A 19683-nucleotide genomic window follows, 5' to 3' on the forward strand; every position below is an offset into this window, starting at 1 on the left:
AAAAAATGAAGTCAGGAAGAATTTCTCAGATAACTACAGAGATTATCAAAATACACACCATGCTTAGTGACATTAGAGCAGGAACAGACAAAAAAAATAGACAAGCGTACGAAAATCTTGCAAGATAAACATAGGATTGAAATGGAATCCATAAAGCAGGTAAAAACAGATATCCAATACAGTAAAATGTTCATTGAAAGTATTCAAACCAGATTAGGCTAATGTGAAGATAGGATCTCAGATATTGAAGACAGGTTTTTAGGTAATGTCTAGGAAAAGAAAGATTTTTTTCAAAAATAGCAAGGGAACATTAGAAATCAATCTAGTATCTGGTATTTGAGACAAAGAAGAATAACTTAAGATGAATTGGAGTCAATAAGCAAACAGGAGATAACAAAAATGACATTAATGTCAACAGACATCATGACAAAACTTCCTGGTAGAGAAAAAAAGAATTGACATGGAGATAAATGAGACACATAAAATTCCAATTAGCCAACATCAAAAAAATCTACAATCAAGCATATCATAATTAAGATTCCAGAAACTCAATACAGGAATAGAATGCTAAAAGCTGCTAGCAAAAAGAAAAAACTCACCTATAAAGTCAAGTCCATCAGAATTACAGCTCACTTCTCAGCAGAATCACTCAACTCAAGGAGAGTCTTGAATGAAGTACTCCATGTTCTAAAGGAAAACAAATTTCAACCCAGATTGACGTACTCCACAAAACTATCTTTCAGGATTGATGAAGAATAAGATATTTTCATGACAAAAATATCTCAAGAAAATTATGACCACCAAAGCATCACTCCATAATGTTCACAAGGATATTCTAGAAAGAAATAATAAGGATAATAGATCCATGAACCCCAACAGAAGGAACCCAAAAGGGAAGGCAAACCACTAGTGAAAGGGGAAAAAAAGAGCCAACAACAGGAAAATAATATGACAAGGATATCAACACATTTCAGTTATAACCAACAATGATCGTGGATTTAATTCACCAGTAAAAAGAGAGAGGCTGGCAGAATAGACCAAGAAGCAAAATCCAACAATATTCTGCATACAAGAAACATTTAATTCAATAAAGAAATTCATAGACTGAAAGTGAAAGGATGGAAAACATTCAAGGTGACAGGAACTCAGAGAGACTGTAGAGTTGCTATTATATTTGTAGACAGTAAATTTCAAGACAAAACTGATTAAAACAAGTAATGAAGTTAACTACATACTCATAAAAGAAAAACTCAAGTGTAAGAGATAAAAAATCATAAATATAGATGCAACAAATACTAATGCACCAACTCTATAAATCAATTACTAATGGACATTAAAAATCAAATAAGCCAAATATGAATGTATTGAAAGTCTTGAATACCCCACTGTAACAAAAAGACAGATCAACTAAACAGAAAAACAATAAAGAAGTATTAGAAATACAGCAAAATTTTTAAAAAATGGACTTAGTAGATTTCTATAGAGTATTCCGACACACAACATCAGAATATGCATTCTTCTCAGCTCCACACAGGACATTCTCCAAAATAGACCATACAGAGACTCTAGAACATGCTTATGTAAAAGCAAATGAATTGAAATTATCCAAAGCATACTATCAGACCACAGTGCAAGGAAATTGGAAATCCATGCCAAAGGAAACCACAAGAACTTCATAAACATGAACATTAAATAGCACACTGCAACTAATGGGTCCCAAATGAAATTAAAGGAAAACTTAGCATTTACAGTTAATTCACAATACCAATTCAACATAATGGAAATTGTGGGGGGAAATGTATGTCAGCAACCTTAAGAGGGAAATCTATAGCAATAGTACACATATCAGGGAAACAGCAAGCACATATAAACAAGTTAATTTTGAACTTCACAGGCTAATAAGAAAGAGAGAGCAGGCTAAGATAAAAGCTTGTACAATGTAGAAAGTTATCAACATCAGAACAGAAATTAACACACTGGAGACTATAAAAAATAATGAATCAATGAATTGAAGACTTTGTTCTTTGAAACAATAAATAAAATGGACAAACCTTAGCCAACCTTAGCAAAGTGAGGGGAAAAAAGGGTCAAATCCATACAATTAGGAATGAAAGGGTGAAATCACAACAAATCCTGAAGAAATCCAGAAAATCATCTATACCTACTCTGAAAACAGATGGCAGCAAATCATCGAGATTACATTTGTTTATTTAGTGGCATTCATCCCAGATATTGCAGGAATGATACGATGTACATGAACCCATAAGTTGATTACACCATATTAAAAGAGCCAAGGGAAAAAAATCATCATCTCAACAGATGCAGAAAAGTTTTTTTTTTTTTTTTTTTTTTGGCCTTTTTGAAACAGGATCTGTCAACTTAGTTCAGGGCTCAAGTTCACTTTGTAGCCCAGGCTGGTTTTCAACTCAGCGATCTTCCTGCCTCAGCCTCCTGACTACTTGGATTGCAGGTGTGCACACTATGCCTGGATTAGAAAAATGTTTTGACAAAGCTCAGCACACATTCATGATAAATACCCTACAGAAAATAGGAACAAATTGTCTATCTCAATCCCATAAATCATCTCTGACAAATAAATAGGCAACATCATACTAAATGGACAAAAACTGAACGTTTCCTCTCTAAAATTAGGAACAAGACAAGGATGTTCACTGTCTCCACTTTTTTTCAATATACTCCTGGAAAGTTTAGCTGGAACAATTAGACAAGAGAAGCAAACAAAAAAAATAAAGATAGGAGAGGAAGTATTTTATATATAATATGCTCATAGATTATATATGATCTGCTCATGATAATATACAGAAATTAGACCTTAAGAGAGAAAAATTGCAGTTTTCAAAGATTAGTTTTATAAAAAGCATTTTAAAATTTTCCACCTTAAAGAAAACTACAATGTGTACAAGCAAGACAGTTGCCATCTCTGGCATAGGCCTTTCACACACTGTAAAATGAGCCTCTTTTTTGTGACAGGGTCTCATTATACAGTTTAGGCTGCCCTGAAGCTCATTTGTAGCACAGTCTGCTCTCATACTCACAGTGATCCTCCTGCCTCAGCCTCCCAAGTGCTGGAATTACAGACATGAGCCACCACACTAGGCTTCATTTTCTTTTTATACAGTTTTACTCATTTGTTTTTCTATTTCAAAAAGCACCCCTGGTGCTCACTTCGGCAGCACATATACTAAAATTGGAACAATATAGAGAAGATTAGCATGGCCCCTGCGCAAGGATGACATGCAAATTCGTGAAGCATTCCATATTTTTAAATTGAACAAAAGAATAGAATATTAAAAGCTGTAAGCGAGAAAAGACAGATCACCTATAAAGGAAAACCTATCAGAATCACAGCAGACTTCTCAGCACAAACAATAAAGTCAAGAAGAGCATGGAGCGAAGTATTTCAGACCCTAAAGGAAAATGATTTCCAACCTTGGCTGACGTATCCTGCAAAACTGTCCTTCAAAATGGATTGAGAATAAGATACTTCCATGACAAAGAACAGCTGAAAAACTACATGATCACCAAGCCAACCCTGCAAGGAATACTGAAAGACAGCCTAGATGCATCTAGGAAAAAACCACTAAACAAAGCAGACAATTAAACAGAATCGAAAGACAAAGATGCAACAGCAGAAAGATAACATGTCAACAATAAACCAATAGATGACAATTATAACCATTAATGTAGATGGTCTCGATGCACCAACTAAAAGAAACAGACTAGCAGAATGGATCAAGAAACAAAATCCAACCATATGTTGTCTACAAGAAACCCATCTAACCCAAAAGGATACCCACAGACTGAAACTCAAAGGATGGAAAACAATACTTCATGCAACAGAAACCAAAAAAAAAAATGGGGGTGGCTATTCTGGCAGACAATGTGAACTTTAAGCCAATAATGGTCAGAAGGGATAAAGAAGGTCACTACATACTGGCTAGGGGAAAACTCCAAGAGGAAGAGATAACTATCTTAAATATATATGCACCAAATTCCACAGCACCCAGTATATAAAACAAGTACTAACAGAAGTGAAAAACCAAGTTAACAGTGACACAATTCTAACAGGAGATCTTAACACACCATTGACACCAATGGACAGATCAACCAGAAAATCAACAAAGAAATAACTGAATCGCATCTGTGAACAAATGGACTTAATAGACATATACAGAGTATTCCACCCAACAACAACAGAATACACATTCTTCTCAGCAGTGCATGGGTCATTTTTAAAATAGACCATATATTAATTCACAAAACATATCTAAATAAATGCAAAAGGGTTGAAATCATCCCTTGCATGCTATTGGACCATAGCGCTATGAAATTAGAAATTAATGATAAAAGATACTACAAAATTCCCACAAACACATGGAAACTGAATAACACACTCTTGAGTAATCAGTGGGTCACAGAGGAAATCAAAGAAGAAATTAAACACTACCTATAAGAAAATGAAAACACAAATATAACTTACCAGAAACTGTGGGATGCAATGAAAGCTGTCCTCAAAGGAAAATTTATTGCACTGAGTTCCCACATCAGGAAAACAGAATGAATACAAATAAATAACCTGATGTTACATCTCAAATATCTAGAAAAAGAAGATCAAGTCAAGCCCAAAGCCAGAAGAGAAGAAATTATAAAAATCAGAGCAGAAATCAATGCAATAGAGACTAAAAAAAAAAAATCAAAAAATTCAATGAAACAAAGAGTTGGTTCTTTGAAAGAATAAATAAAATTTATAAGCTCCTAGCCAACCTTATTTTAAAAAGGGAAGAAAACGCTGAAATTCATGCAATAAGAAATGAAAGAGGAGAACTCACTATGGACCCTATAGAAATACAGAAAATCATCAACACCTATTTTGAAAACCTCTACTCTTAAAGGTTTGATAACACAGAGGAAATGGACATATTCCTAGAAGCATACGAAGTACCAAAGCTCGCTCACGAAGATGTAAAACTACTGAATAACCCAATTTCTATTAATGAAATCAAAAACATAATTAAATCCTTACCTACAAAGAAGAGTCCAGGCCCAGTGTCTGCATGGTTGTGAGTTCAATCCCTGGTACCAAAAGTTTGAAGGAAAGTACTCCAAAGAATACAACTTCTCTACTATGCTGTGCCAGGTTTAATAAACATGCAAAAATGAAGATTTCTCATATTCTGCATTTAAAGTAATATGGAATTTGTTGCTTTCACTGACAGCTGGTAAGACACTACCCCTGTGGTGAACATCTAGCAGCCTAAGTACTATGTGAAGTTCTTTTTTTAGTCCTGGATACTTGGTGTCTTGTATACCTCTCTTATCTAAATGTGTATTTTTTCTACATTTTTATGAACAGATTTTTTTGTCAGTCATGATGTTTTCTGATTTTTCATTCACTCCAGTTACTCATCTTTTGCATCATCTAGCAGCTGCTGGATCCATTTTCACGTTCCCTTGTTGCTTTTAACGTGTCTGGGTAGCTGCTCGTTCGGGGAATCATTGGACACGTTATTTTTTAATTACACCCTCTCATTGATCAATTTTACAACCCCACTTTTAATACAGCCTTCAGTTTCATTAACCCAAATGCCCATCAACTGCTGAATGGATAGAAATGTGGTTTTTTTTATACAATGGAGTCATAAAGAAGGATATATAAACGAGATCTTTTTGTAAATGGATGCACCTTGACACCATACTGTTAAGTGAAATAAATCAGACACACATATGTAAGTAAAACCTCACTGTTTCTCTGATGTGAGAAACAAAGTGTAAATAAGGAGCACAGTGTATAACAGATATTGGCAACTCGGAAAAAAACATTAAAATGTGGAAGGAAGCAAAGCAAGGGGGAGCGGAACGGGAAAAGAAGACTAAAATAAAAGAGAAAACAAGAAAAACATAGAAACCAAGCTTCTGGCAATGGTGATGTGAGGGACTGATGGAAGGTTAGAGGAGCAGAAAAAAGGGACAAGCTGTATCATGTCCAGGTGCAAATTTTCAATGACAAATACAAATCTGTGTGTATCTAAAATGTACCTATAAAATCTGATTTAAGAAAGGAAAACAATCTTTACTCTTCTTGATTTCCTTTTGAAATGTTTTCCTGGACAGTAATTCTTTGGTAAATGACCATGTACAGTTGAATAATACTGTTCAGTTCATCCGATGTTTGAGCAGTATCTTCTGAAAGCTTCTGTATCACGAGGGCATTACAGCACCTGCTTTGCCTGTTGCACTGCATCTTCTGATACCCTGCTGAGCACCACCTTACTCTGTTTTCTAACCCCACCAATACCCTTGAGAATAGTCAGTGTGCACAGCTTAGGTTATTCTCTGCCTTGGTCCTACCTGAAATTTCTGTGGGGAGTTGGGAGTTTTGCACGGTATTTTCTTACCTTTATTTCTCATGTTTAATTGATTTTGTTGGTTGGTTAGCAGCTTCATCTCTGCTAATGATACAAAAGATTCCAACCATGCTGAGTTTTGCAGGTGCTTGTAGTGCTGCTTACTGTACAGATAGCTGCAGTCACTTTCCATTACTTACTTTGGATGCTGCTAATTATAGTTCTTAGTCTTTGTGATCAGACCAGCAGCCTCAATTAATTTGGACAGTGACGGTTCAGGCCAGTTGGGTTAGTACCAAGTTCTCTGGGAATGTATCCTACTAGTAGTGTTAATGTCATAAATGGAACCACACACTTTGCATACAGAATAAACACAGTAATAGCAACTTTTAGTGTTCCGAGTAACATTAAGTAAATTAGCTCTTCAAATACCAAGACAAAGAGTATATTAAGATCCTATAGGAATCACCACTAAACCTAAGTAGAAAAATTCACAGTTATAGTCTTGTCATCCTGATACCCTAACTTGTATAGTGCACAGCTAATATGGACTAAAACCAATAGTTACATCTCTGCTAATGGTACAAAAGACTCCAACCAAAATTTTATGGTCTGAACTGCTTAAAAACTAATAAATATTTCTGTTTTTTAACAGAAATAGTGAGCTAGGAAAGAAGGAATCCAAGAAGAAAAAGTTGAAACTTTGAAGTAGACACTAGGAGGAGTACAGAGGTGTTTAAAGTTCTTAAAGGCACTAGAGGGATGTTCGTTGAATGACTAAAAGTTAATAGGAAAAATGGTCAAAAAGTAGAATAAAAAGGAAGGAAAACTAAATTATACAATGCATACAAAGAGACAAAAATTCAAGGGAGAAAACTTAAAACAGGAAGATCTTAAAAAATAAAAATCCCAGAAAATACATGTGAGAAAAAGAGACAAACGGTTAAGTTTCCCCCAAAGATGTAGACAAGCAAAAAGAACAATGAGAGAGGAAAAACACGACTGTTTGTAAGAAGTGAAGAGACAAAGACAGAGACAGACAGACACACACACACACACACACACAGACACACACACACAGAGAGAGAGAGAGAGAGAGAGAGAGAGAGAGAGAGAGAGAGAGAGAGAGATTTTCATTGTGTATCTCCCAAGATCTACAATTAGGGGTGGGTCCAAGTCCAGATACATCCCTGCCCGTTCTGGTAAATAAATAAAGACAGAAGGGAGTCAGCACTCACATGTGATGCCAGCACCAGCAGCCAGTAGGGCCTGCACGCCATTGCCATGACTTTCAAATGCAAAGTGAGTCAGGCTGCGCCTGGGATAGGGCCATTGGAGTGTGTCCTGGGTCCTTTAGCTCAGATGCCTCTTGGAGTCTCTTTCCAGCCTTGTGTCTGAGTAAGACATCTCTCAGCCAGTTCTTGGGAGATGGTAGCAAGGAGAACCTCGGGGAGGAGTCCTGGGATTATTCTAGGACCTGGGCTCAAACAAATAACCCTCCATGGAGGGTATCTGACCACCTAGCATCTCTGTGTTCATGCTGCAAATCGGTTTTGCACCAGATGCCTGTGTTAGGCACTTGCACTACAGCTGCTCTTCCGGCACGGCTTCTGGACTGACCAGTAGCAGGTCACACACGCTCCCTGCAGGTCACAGCAGTGGCTGATCAGAGCTGCCCCCCTGCATTTCTCCCTGGAGTAGTTGGGGGGTCCCCAGTGCTCACTTTGCTCCCGTAGGGTCTGAGCCACCAAGGACCCTCGGCTGCTACAAGTCACAAAGTGCAGATGGTCTCTCTTTTCTGCTTTGTGTTTTTTCCTCAATTTTATGGCACCTTTTCCTTTTATTGTCAGAGCCTCTTGGTTCACAGGAATCAACTTCTCTTTTGCTCTCCGAGCTGTTGTTTTCAAGAGCTTGAATGCTGAATCTCAGAGATTGAGCCGATTCTCTCTCCACCCCAGCATTATCCCCATCCTGTGTGATATATCTTAATACTTCTGTCTTTAGGTGCATCTGTGCTTCTATAAATAACAAAAAATGATTTATCTTTAGGGCACAGTATTGCACTGTGCAGATTTACACTTTCCTTATTGACTCACTCGTTTCTCATCTCCCTGTTGTACATGTGAGCCTTTTCTTTCTTCATCTTCCCTGATTGCTTGGACTAAAATGTTGGGCAGTACGTTAAAGTTTTCACAGTGAACCTTCTTTTCTTCTATGTTCCAGGAAAACCTTTCAGTTATTTCATATTTCATCTAATGTTGCAAATAAGTTTTGCACCAGATTGACATAAGGTCTGTCCATACCTGTTTTTCTAAACAAAAAAATTTTTTAACATGACTGAATATTGAATTTTGTCACTCTTTTCTTATATCTATTCAGAAGATTTTATGGTTTCCTTAGTCTCAAACTTATTGATGTGTGCTTTGATCTTTTCATTTCCCTTCCATGTACTAGCTTTGAGTAAAGTGTCCTTATTTCCTTGATCTTGTTGTACAAGATTGGGTTATTTCTGCGGACTCATTGTTTGTCTGAGTTGGACATTTCCAGCCACAAACTGCTTACCCAGCCTGGAGAATCATTCTATGAAATTGTATGGATTTGTTTACTTTAATGTCTCTAAGATGCATAGATTCACTACTGAAAGGTAGCACATTTGAATTTGATGTCTGTGAGCTGGGCAGTACACATGTCAGCATGTGTCAATCTCAGTGGGATGAATGACCACATGAGTTTGGTGACTTTGGTGAAGACCAGCGATCTGTGCTTACAGTCTCACTTTATGCTGAAGGAAAACTGGAGAGAACAGAAACACTGATAAAATGTAGTAGGTTCAGTTATATTGTCACATTAAGTAGAGAATAAACCATAACACAAAACTGAAGGAATAAGGTAAGGACAGACTATGACTGTGACTGCTAACACACGGGCTGTATGCAGAGGAAGTCGCATCCCTCCCTTTGGTCAGCAGATGCAGTGCATAGAGATGAGCAAACCACTACATTTATATATATATATTTTTTTTCATCTTTTTCCTCTTTTATCGGTACCGGGGATTGAACTCACGACTGCCTGCTAGCAAGGCAGGTGCTTATGCTGCTGAGCTAAATCCCCAGCCCCTACATTTATACCTTAAGTTGACAAGTCAGAACACAATTCACAAAAATTATTCAGTTTCTCTATTAATAAGGACTTTGAGCAACCGAGGTTACAAAACATTTATTGCCAAAGCAGAAATGAAAATTGCAAGATCAAAAAAATAAATAAATGGAACAAAGACTGTGCTTTACAATGCAGGATAGAAACCACCCTGTCAAAACAAACATCAACCCATTCAAAACTTCCTGAGAATGTTCTTGCAGACAAATGATATCAACAATTAAAGCACGTGGAGAAGGCACCTACCTGGCTAGCACAAGTCCCTGAGTTTGATTCCCTCATTAAAAAAAACCATGAAGTTAATTATTGTAATATTGTATTTTCTTGGAGAAAATATATACTACTGTTGGTCTGTATCAGTAAGGGGCTCATAAAAGACCTTTTTTGGATGGAACAGTGAATAATTAACTTCAAAATAAATCACGCCAATATGAGCCTAAAATGTAAAATTTAATGATATCTACTGATATTGTAGACATACGATATTAGCAGCTCTGATGTAGGAAAAAACAGACAAGTTTATGTACTGTCTATAATGTATAATCATGTTGGTGTATGTGTAGTTATTTTCTTAGAATATTAAAAATGTATTTCCTAATTTACACATTGTTTAAAAATGTTTAAACAGAATTTATTAGCATTAAAATTATAATCTATCACATTCATTTAAAAATTTTTGCTACAATAATGGACAGTGGACAGCAAGTTTAAATACAAGGTAGCAAAAAAATGACAACAGTTAAGGAAAATTCAGTTCTGAAGTTAGGTTACAGCACAATTACTAAAACCAAAGAAAACACAGCACAAGCAACTGAACAAAAACCTCCAAACTAATGAGCCTAAACGGCATGTAGAGAAATACCAGTCATTTCATCTGTTGTTCTAACAGTGCAAACTAAATAAGACAATCACCATCTACTTCAACAAACAATATTAAACTCCACTGGTATTGCTTAAAAGAATGTACATAATTAAGTCAGTACAACATGTATTTTAAAAATTGAACTTAAAATTCATAAATCCAGAGATCTATTATAAGACGGAGCTTACAAAATTTAAACTAGGATATTTCTTCTACATGTCTATGTTCTGGAGAAATACTTGATATCTCATTTTTATATAACTCAGTTTTTAGGTTTAAACTACAAATGACCAAAGGATTTGGAAAATATGAGTTATAACTGAGACCTCTGTACACCTACTAGGATTTGACACAATATTCACTCCTATGTGCAGTGCAACTGGTAACTTGTGTACATCAGTTATGTTAATGACTTCTCTCAATGACACATGTATTTGCCATGTGGATTAAATATGTGACTCCTGGTGTTCCCATGTAAAGTACATACGTGTGTCATTCTCCACTGTATGATGCCATTTTAATAAAGTCACGTAAAACTGACGATTTCTCATGCTATGGATCTGTACTAACACTCCTGAATTTGTACGGTTTGACATGTTACTGTCACTACTTTTAAATGGAAGTTCTTAGCTAGGCATGGTGGCTCACGCCTGTAATCCCAGCATTTGGGAGGCTGAGGCAGGAGGATCGTTGTGAGTTTGAGACCAGCCTGGGCTACAAAGTGAGTTCAAGGCCAGCCTGAACTGCACAGTGAGACCCTGACTCAAAAAGAAAGAAAGAAAAAAAAAGGAAGTTCTTCATTTACTTCATGATATCAAGAAGAATCAAAGGGTTTCCATATATAGATATATATACACACACATGTGCATATATTGAATATATATTTCCATAAATATACATACATATGCAATATATATTTCCTTTCCTTTGAATTCTTTCATGTATTAGTTGAGGAAATAGAAACTTTTCTACATTGCTCACAAACTGAGTCTGTTCAGTATAAATTCTTTCACCTATTTAATGAAACCAGTTGCAATGAAAGAGGTTTTACATTGTTTAGAGGAAAATGTTTCAGCCCATCTGATTCATCTCAACCAAAATCACCTTATATTTTCAGCTTTATTCTTCACTTTCGAATGTGACATGTACAACACAAAGAAAGGATTTTGCTTGTTATTTAGTCTTTCTCCCATGTGAGATTTCCTTATTTGACAGTACCCATGTACTGAATGCATTCACACATTGTTTACGATACAGCATTATAACAGTGTGTCAGTTCCTACCTTGCACAAACATATGTGCTGAAAATTTCCCACACTGCTTACACACACTAAATGGCTCTGCAGTGTGCGTCCTTTCATACCCTTTACAAGGATCTTTTGTTCTGAAAGCTTTTACACACTGCTGACATACATACTATTTCTCCTCATCATGGGTCTTTTCATTAATCATCAACTGTATATGCTGAAAGCTTTTCCATACTACCTTCACACATAGGGTTTCTTTGCAGTCACTTCATGTACTTGACAATAAAATTGTGTGCCAAAAGCTTTTCCACGTTGCTTATATGTATAAGGTTTTTCTGCAGTGTGGATCATTTCACGTACTTAATTTTTTGTGCTGAAATTTTCCACATTGCTTAAATACATAGGGTTTCTCCCCAGTGTGGTTTCTTTCATGTATTTCTTAATAAGCACATGACCTGAAAACTTCCACATAGCAGTGAGAGTTCTTTCACATACTTGACAACATTGTGCTAAAATCTTTCATATATTTAGAGATTCTACACAGTGTGACTTTTTTCACGTATTTCAAAATAAGCATGTGAGCTGAAAGTTTTTCCACACTGCTGACATATATAGGCTTTCTCTGCAGGGTGAGTCCTTTCATGTTTTCGGCAATTATCTTTTCGGCTGAAAGCTTTCCCACAGTGCACACACACATAGGGTTTTTCTGCAGAATGAGTCCCTTCATGATTTTTCCATCTATCTTTTCTGCTGAAAGCTTTCCCACATTGCTTACATACATAGGGTCTCTCACGAGTGACTCTGTTCATGTACTTGCCAACTATATAGGGTGTTGAAACCTTTCCTACAGTGCTTACATACAAAGTGAGTCCTTTCATGTACTCGAAGACAGCTGGAAGCCCTGAAAGCTTTCCCACATTGCTTACAATCATAAGGTTTCTCGCCAGTGTGAATCCTTTCATGTGTTTTACAATCCTTCTTTGTACTGAAAGCTTTCCCACATTGCTTACAATCATAAGGTTTCTCGCCAGTGTGAATCCTTTCATGTATTTTACAATCCTTACTTGTGCTAAAAGCTTTCCCACACTGCTTACATACATAGGGTTTCTCCCCAGTGTGACTCCTTCCATGTATTTGAAGATAACTGTATGTGACAAAAGCTTTTCCACATTGCTCACACACATAGGGTCTATCTGCAGTGTGCATTTTTTCATGTACTTGACAATAATATTTTGTGCTAAAAGCTTTCCCACACTGCTTACATACATAGGGTTTCTCCCCAGTGTGACTCCTTCCATGTATTTGAAGATAACTGTATGTGACAAAAGCTTTTCCACATTGCTCACACACATAGGGTCTGTCTGCAGTGTGCATTTTTTCATGTACTTGACAATAATATTTTGTGCTAAAATCTTTCCCACAGTGCTTACATACATAGGGTGACTTCTCCCCAGTGTGAGTTCTTTCATGGACTTGAATTTGACCATATGTGGCAAAAGCTTTTCCACACTGCTTGCATACATAAGGTTTCTCTCCAGTGTGAATCCTTTCATGTACTTGACAATAGTTTTTTGTGCGAAAAGCTTTCCCACACTGCTTACACACATAGGGTTTCTCCCCAGTATGAGTCTTCTCATGTTTTCGCATGTAACTATATGTTATGAAAGCTTTACCGCACTGTATACATAGATAGGATTTCTCCCCAATATGACTTGTTTCATGTATTTCAAAGGAAGCACGTGTGCTGAAAGCTTTCCCACAATGCTTACATATATAGGTTTTCTCTAGAGTATGAGTCCTTTCATGTGTTTCACAATTGTCTTTTCGGTTAAAAGATTTTCCACATTGCTTACATACATATGGTCTCTCTCCAGTGTGAGTCCTTTCATGTACTCGAATGTTACTGTATGTTACGAAACCTTTTCCACAATGCTCACATACATAGCGTTTCTCCCCAGTGTGACTTTTTTCATGTAGTTTACAATAAGCGAGTGTGGTGAAACCTTTTCCACACTGCTTACACTCATAGATTTTCCTTAGAGTGTGAGCCTTTTCATGCATTTGGCAAGTATATTTTCTGCTGAAACTTCTTCCACAGTGCTTACACACATTGGATTTCTTTGCAGTATGAGTGCTTTTATGTTTCTGCCAATGATCTTTTCTGCTGAAAGCTTTCCCACATTGGTCACATGCATAAGGTTTCTTCCCAATAGGACTTCTTTCAACACTATCCAATGAATCATTAGTGAAGGATTCTCCATCGTGTTGAGAATTAAAACTTTCTCCAGGTGGCACACATATATCCATATTCCCCTCATTATGATTTCTTTCACCAATTTGAATATTGTTGGGTGTAATGAATGATTTGGAATCTGACTTTTCTTGGGTGGTATTTTCTTCTGTGCCATCAGAGAGGGAATTTTCACATGGCATATGTTCACGGGGCTCCTCCCCAGGGCTTATCTTTCCATATTTCAGAAAAAACTTGATTTTTGTGGAGGTTTTCAATTCTCTATTACAAGCAGACAGCTTCCCTTGAAATCCCTGCTGCTCATATTTTTTGAGTGCAGTGGTAGCCACAATGCGCCCGTCTGCTGATGCTTGACCAACCAAGGGCCTTCTAGAGGAAACACTTTCACTTGGTTTTACTCCAAGTGTCGTGTGCACATTTGTACTTGGAGACTGCGAAGCGATTTCTCCATATTGAAACCATAATTTATATTGACAGAATTGCTCTACCTCTTCACTTCTGTAAAACAGGGGAGTAATAGTGTGTTTTTAGTATTCACCATAAGGAGATCTGCTTTGATATCCTCTAAGAATACTTAACTACCCAATTACTCTGCATGATGGCTCAGACACAGCCTTTAGACAAACTGTAGGATTCATTTGGGGACTGTTTGCAATGCAAAATACTTCCTTTCTCACTGAAGATTTGGGATATATCTTGAGGGAGACACGTTCCATGTGTTGACGAATTATGGCACCTTTTCCTCCGTCGCTCCATCCTCTCCCCTTCACTGAGCCACTTTACCCACTCTACAGTTTCTTCCTGCCCCTTTTCCATCATCTCTCCATTTACCCCTTAATTCACATGGTGGGATTCGCATGCAAACCATAACTTGTGATACAGAAATCTCCATGTCTGTGATTTAATCTAAGATAATGGGCTCTAGAGCCATCCATATTTTGGCAAATATCACTTCATTCTTTTGTGGAAAATGTTATACCATTATGTGCGCACACTGTTTTTTTCAGTGTTGGAAACTGAACCAATTTTAACACTGAGATGTATCAATGGAGTCTCATCAATCAGTAAGTTACCCAGGCTCAGTATAAATGCATGATCTTTGTTCCTCTGTTTCTCAGAGTTCTAGGGTTCCATGGATGTATTTTATACACAGGCCACACTATACTTTCTTAGTCAGCTCTTCTGTGAATGAGATTTAGGTTTATTCCAGCGGTTAGGTTTTCTAACTTGTTCTGCTACAAATGTACATTTAAGCACCACTATAATATGATTATTTAATATTGTGATGCTACACAGTAAAACTGTAGCTGGGTAAAACAATGTACAATTAATTTCCTTTGTTGGAATCTCGATACACATTTGCATAGCTGTCACACCACATTGCCTGTTCCACTGGTAACATGGGAATGTGCCTTCTGATACTCTGAAATACAAATGCAGTATATGGACTTTGGGGAAATGTTTGAAAATAACTATGATTAAAAGTAGAACCCCCTGGGTTTTGAGTACACTGATAATTAGGAATATTTCAAACAATAAACTACATGTAGGATCTCACAAAATTTGCTTAACATGAAAATGGACTTATAAAAATGCACATACATATAATTGGAAATTAGCTACAGTGCATGCACAGCATTTGGTTTCTATATACCTCTCTTCAATGTCTGAATGCAGTTTTGTCAATGTATCTATAATTCTGACAATGGAACAAAATTGATTTGTTCTGTTTTATTTTTGAGACACAATCTCACTGTATAGTATCAGCTGGCTTTGAACTTACTCTGTGAATCAGGCTGACCTGAAAGTTGTAGCAATTGACTGTCGGCAGCCTCCTAACTATAGGGAGTATGTGAAATCATATCCATACTCCCTCCATTTCATATATTTCAAATAATCAATTGTCAGATTAGAGATATTCAACATGTTTATAATTGTGGAAAAATTTGGTGAGATTTTAAAATTTTGAACGTCATTCTTTCTGTTCGGTTCTGTTCTGTGTGAATTACACCAAGTCCAAAGGCATCTGTAGCTATTTTGAAAACATCAAAAGGCATTCTTATAACTATTCTTGATTTCTGTAATGATTTTAGTCTGGTGTTTCTTATCCTGGTTTTTTTTTTTTTTTTTTTTTTTTTTGTATTGGTTTTATTCTGTTTTATCCCCTTTAAAATAAAAATAAGAACAATAATTTAAACATAGTCTTCCTTTTGCGTTTGCTTGGGTTTAATTTTCTGACATTTGAGGAACATTCTTCTCATGAATGCAAGTTACCTTAGAATGTTTCTGAAGATTTTATTCTCATCCTCAATGTGCTGGTCATCTGAGTTTCTTCCTAAAGTGTAGAAAGAAATATAACAATGACTTATTACATATGTGAAAAACAGCAGACTTCCATTAGATTCATGGTAAAATGTAACCATGACTGGAACATGCATCAGAACACTAAGATCTTACCATGAATGAAACTGCACTGGTGAGCACTATCCAACGCTCTGAGTGCATAAATGAGAAAATAATATTTTCTTTACCTACGGCAGCCAGGTTCCTAATGGTTTCCAACATCACATCTCTGTAAAGCTTCTTCTGGGATGCATCCAGCAAAATCCACTCCTCCCTGGTAAAGTTGAGAGCCACGTCCTTGAACCTCACTGCCTCCTACATCATCAGATACATATTTCCAAGAAGAAGAATAAGATTCACAAAATGAAACATCTCAATTTTATTCATAGATAGTTGATATAAGTCTGAGTTTTCCAAATTTTACTTCATGTCTGGCTCAGCAAACAGTTATTTGCCATTCATATGCCTTCATCACACAGGACCTTTGAGGTTACCTTGCATTTCAGTGCTAAAGCAACAGAGCAATGGGAACAGTGCTTCCCTGGATGGTTAAATGCAATTTTACCTGCAGAAAGTCACTAAAACATGTGTCATAGAAATCAGAATTCAAGTGAAAAAAATAAGCAGAAAACTATGATAAATTATTCAAAAGGAATCAAAGAAAATACCTTTTATTTTCAACATATTACTCATAGACTGATCCCATCTTTTTCTCATTCTATTTAGCCTACATTTTTTTTTTTTTTTGTCTTTTTCCTTTTTATCGGTACCGGGGATCGAACTCACGACTGCCTACTTGCAAGGCAGGCACTTATGCCGCTGAGCTAAACCTCCGGCCCCTTAGCCTACATTTTAACACTTCAACCTGTTTTCATAGACAAATCCTTAGAACACTAAGCTAAGTTTATAAATAATACTTTGGAAAGCTAATAAAAAAGTCACAGACTTTTTTTGACAGTGTCTAACAACAGTGAAATTGCATTAAGGAAACACTATAATGTATATCACTAACGCAAAACCTAAGCTCGACCAAGGAACTGCCTATCTATTCCACTCATTTGCTTTTGAGGCAAAGTACATTTTTTACTAGTCTCATATTTCAATAGCAAGTAGAAAAATAAATGTAGACATATTTAGAATGAGGTGATAATTTTTATAAAAAATTAACATTTGGAAAATATGCTTATTTATCTATGCAGCTTAGAGGAAATATGCCTAGTTTCATCAAAAATGTAAAACCAACATTGAAAGCAAGAGGAATACACTGAAAGGGCAAAAACATGATGAATTATTATAAGAAGAAAGCGAGATAGGAAAACAACATTACAATGCAAGATAACTATAAATATCATGGGTTCTTTAATATTTGAAAAAGGGTCTTCCTGTGTGGCCCTGGCAGACCGTCCTCCTCTGACCATGATCAGATTCTGACTGTTGTGAACACAGGTGCAGGTGCTGTGCCTAAGAAATCATGTGCTTGAGCCGGGCGTGGTGGCTCAGGCCTGTAATCCCAGCACAGAGGAGGCTAAGGTGGGAGGATCCTTGCGAGTTCGAGACCAGCCTGGGCTACAAAGTGAGCTTGAGGCCAGCCTGAAGTGCATAGCGAGACCCCTTTCAAAAAAAGACACAAAGAAAAAAAAGAAATCATGTGCTCAGAGACCTGAAAATGTCACAAAATTAAGATTTACTGAATTTTACACTACAGGTAGGTAAATTCTTAGACATATTGAAATTTTCAGATCAGATACTAAAAGAAGAGATGCTGGAAAGTCAAAGAAAGAAGCTAACAATTGCAGTATTAAAGTGCCCCTCCACATAGTGAGGTCACTGAGAGCTTCCAAGTGATTCCACAAAATAATTAATTAATTGCTTAAGGTGAGATTTTGCCCAATATGCAATCTATATGCTACTTCCTCATGTCAAGTGTATACATAATATGCACATTCTAATAAAAATTATAATAAAGATATACTCAGACACAGCTTCATATGTATGTAATCCAAGAAAATAAGTAGGCAAAATGCCACAGTACATTTTAACAGATTCACTCAATATTTAATTCAAACCAGGAAAGGATTTACTGTCGGGAGACTTTCAAGCTGGAAACGGACCACAAGTGCAAACCTGCAGTGTGGCCACGCCAAGAGCACCCGGGCAAAGCCACTTGAAGCTGCTTCAGCCCAGAGATCACTTAGCCCCAAGACCACCTAAACAGTGGGTAACTAGGACAAGAGCTATCATGTGATATTAAGCTGCTAAAATACATAAATGGCCTGCAGTGAGGGGACAGTTCCCTTCCTGCTATCTGGAGAGTAAGGCTCCACCTCCTCCAGCTTTGTCCTGTGTCAGCCTCTCACTGTCCTTCACCCAAGAAGCCTGAGTGCTGCACAGGTCATGGCACGTGGTGTCTGAACAGGGACAGGGTGAGAGACTGGGAGCAGGGGGACACTTCTTTTTGCGCACAGCTGGGGTGGGGAGAGTGCATTAGAACAGATCAATACGCATCCCTGGAGTGTTTTTATTAGCTTCATCCCATGTAAAGACTGGGGCACTGAAACAAGCTCTGACACTCCAGGGCCACAGCTGTAAATGGGCTCGTGAGAAACCTCTTCCTCGGAGGGTAAAGAAAATAAAGAGGTGCATAATTTCATTACTGGTATAATTTTGAGACAAACGAGTTCTAAAGAATCACAAATGTATATGTAATTGTTTGTTGTACGCTTGATCTCAGCATTTAATTTCATTTATGGATTTTGATAAGGAGCTAACAATGATTATAAACTTGTTGAAACAGTCACAAGGAAATTGGTTCATCGTAATATTTTAAAATCCAGTCCAAGCAGGGAAAAGATGGTGGAAAAACAGAAACAATAAAGTTTATGTTTCATAATTCTTGCTCATTAGATAAGGAAGGAGATGGGGATAACTTCCCCACAAGAGAGCATTGCTGTGAATTCTATTTTACACCGGATACTTTGAGTCACAGACAGCTCCACCTTTTCAGCTCAGAGACATTTTGCTGCATGACAGATTAGAACTTTCAGCTCTGAGGGAGTAGAGGCATCTTCTCTGTCTCCCTTGCAATTGGTGCTAAAAGAAGTCAACTGGGTGGGGGGTAAATGGAGCGATTGAGCACATCCACCTAGCTACGATCTTTGAATCTCCAACAGTCTGAGATAAATTATAATCTCTCAGGGCATCAGGTTACTGCTTAAAGGAGAAACCTAAGCTACTTGTTTTCATTGTAAAGGGGGAGAGATATTTTACTTGAAACAGCTTTTCTGCTGCATCTATGGGGGCAACACAGCTACTAACTGTCCCTTCAATAAGACCTTCAGCTATCTGACCAACATGTAGGTGAGGATATCATTGGGCCACTTGATGTAAATTGAAAACTGATGTGGATGGCCCGCCTGTTCCAGAAAAGCTTCCAGCAGGCCCTGTAACAGCCCTGCCAAG

General features: G+C 37.1%; 3 protein-coding genes and 1 non-coding gene across 7 annotated transcripts in view; 3 read left to right on the forward strand and 1 right to left on the reverse strand.

Moving 5' to 3' along the window:
- Positions 1 to 19683, forward strand: part of LOC101787477 (oocyte zinc finger protein XlCOF6-like) — a 502509-nt gene that overhangs the window by 201034 nt on the left and 281792 nt on the right. The gene's annotated exons all lie outside the window — the stretch shown is intronic.
- Positions 1 to 19683, forward strand: part of LOC106025945 (zinc finger protein 14-like) — a 431103-nt gene that overhangs the window by 108685 nt on the left and 302735 nt on the right. The window lies entirely within an intron of this gene.
- Positions 3179 to 3285, forward strand: LOC134474608 (U6 spliceosomal RNA). Its single transcript, XR_010045476.1, has one exon. It is a non-coding gene; the product is annotated as a U6 spliceosomal RNA (small nuclear RNA).
- The window catches only part of LOC100724049 (zinc finger protein 14-like), a 30864-nt gene continuing 20746 nt past the window's right edge, over positions 9566 to 19683 (reverse strand). For both annotated transcript variants that reach the window (XM_013146420.2, XM_013146423.3), the window contains exons 2-4: positions 16413 to 16539; positions 16156 to 16216; positions 9566 to 14379 (exon numbers count right to left, since the gene is read on the reverse strand). In XM_013146420.2, coding sequence (XP_013001874.1) covers positions 12420 to 14379; positions 16156 to 16216; positions 16413 to 16539 — 2148 coding nt within the window. In that variant the 3' untranslated portion in view covers positions 9566 to 12419. The remainder of the gene's footprint in view (positions 14380 to 16155; positions 16217 to 16412; positions 16540 to 19683) is intronic.

This window comes from Cavia porcellus, unplaced genomic scaffold (assembly GCF_034190915.1).
Source record: "Cavia porcellus strain 051 isolate PalLab524CR breed Dunkin Hartley unplaced genomic scaffold, mCavPor4.1 scaffold_33, whole genome shotgun sequence".
Lineage (NCBI taxonomy): Eukaryota > Metazoa > Chordata > Mammalia > Rodentia > Caviidae > Cavia > Cavia porcellus.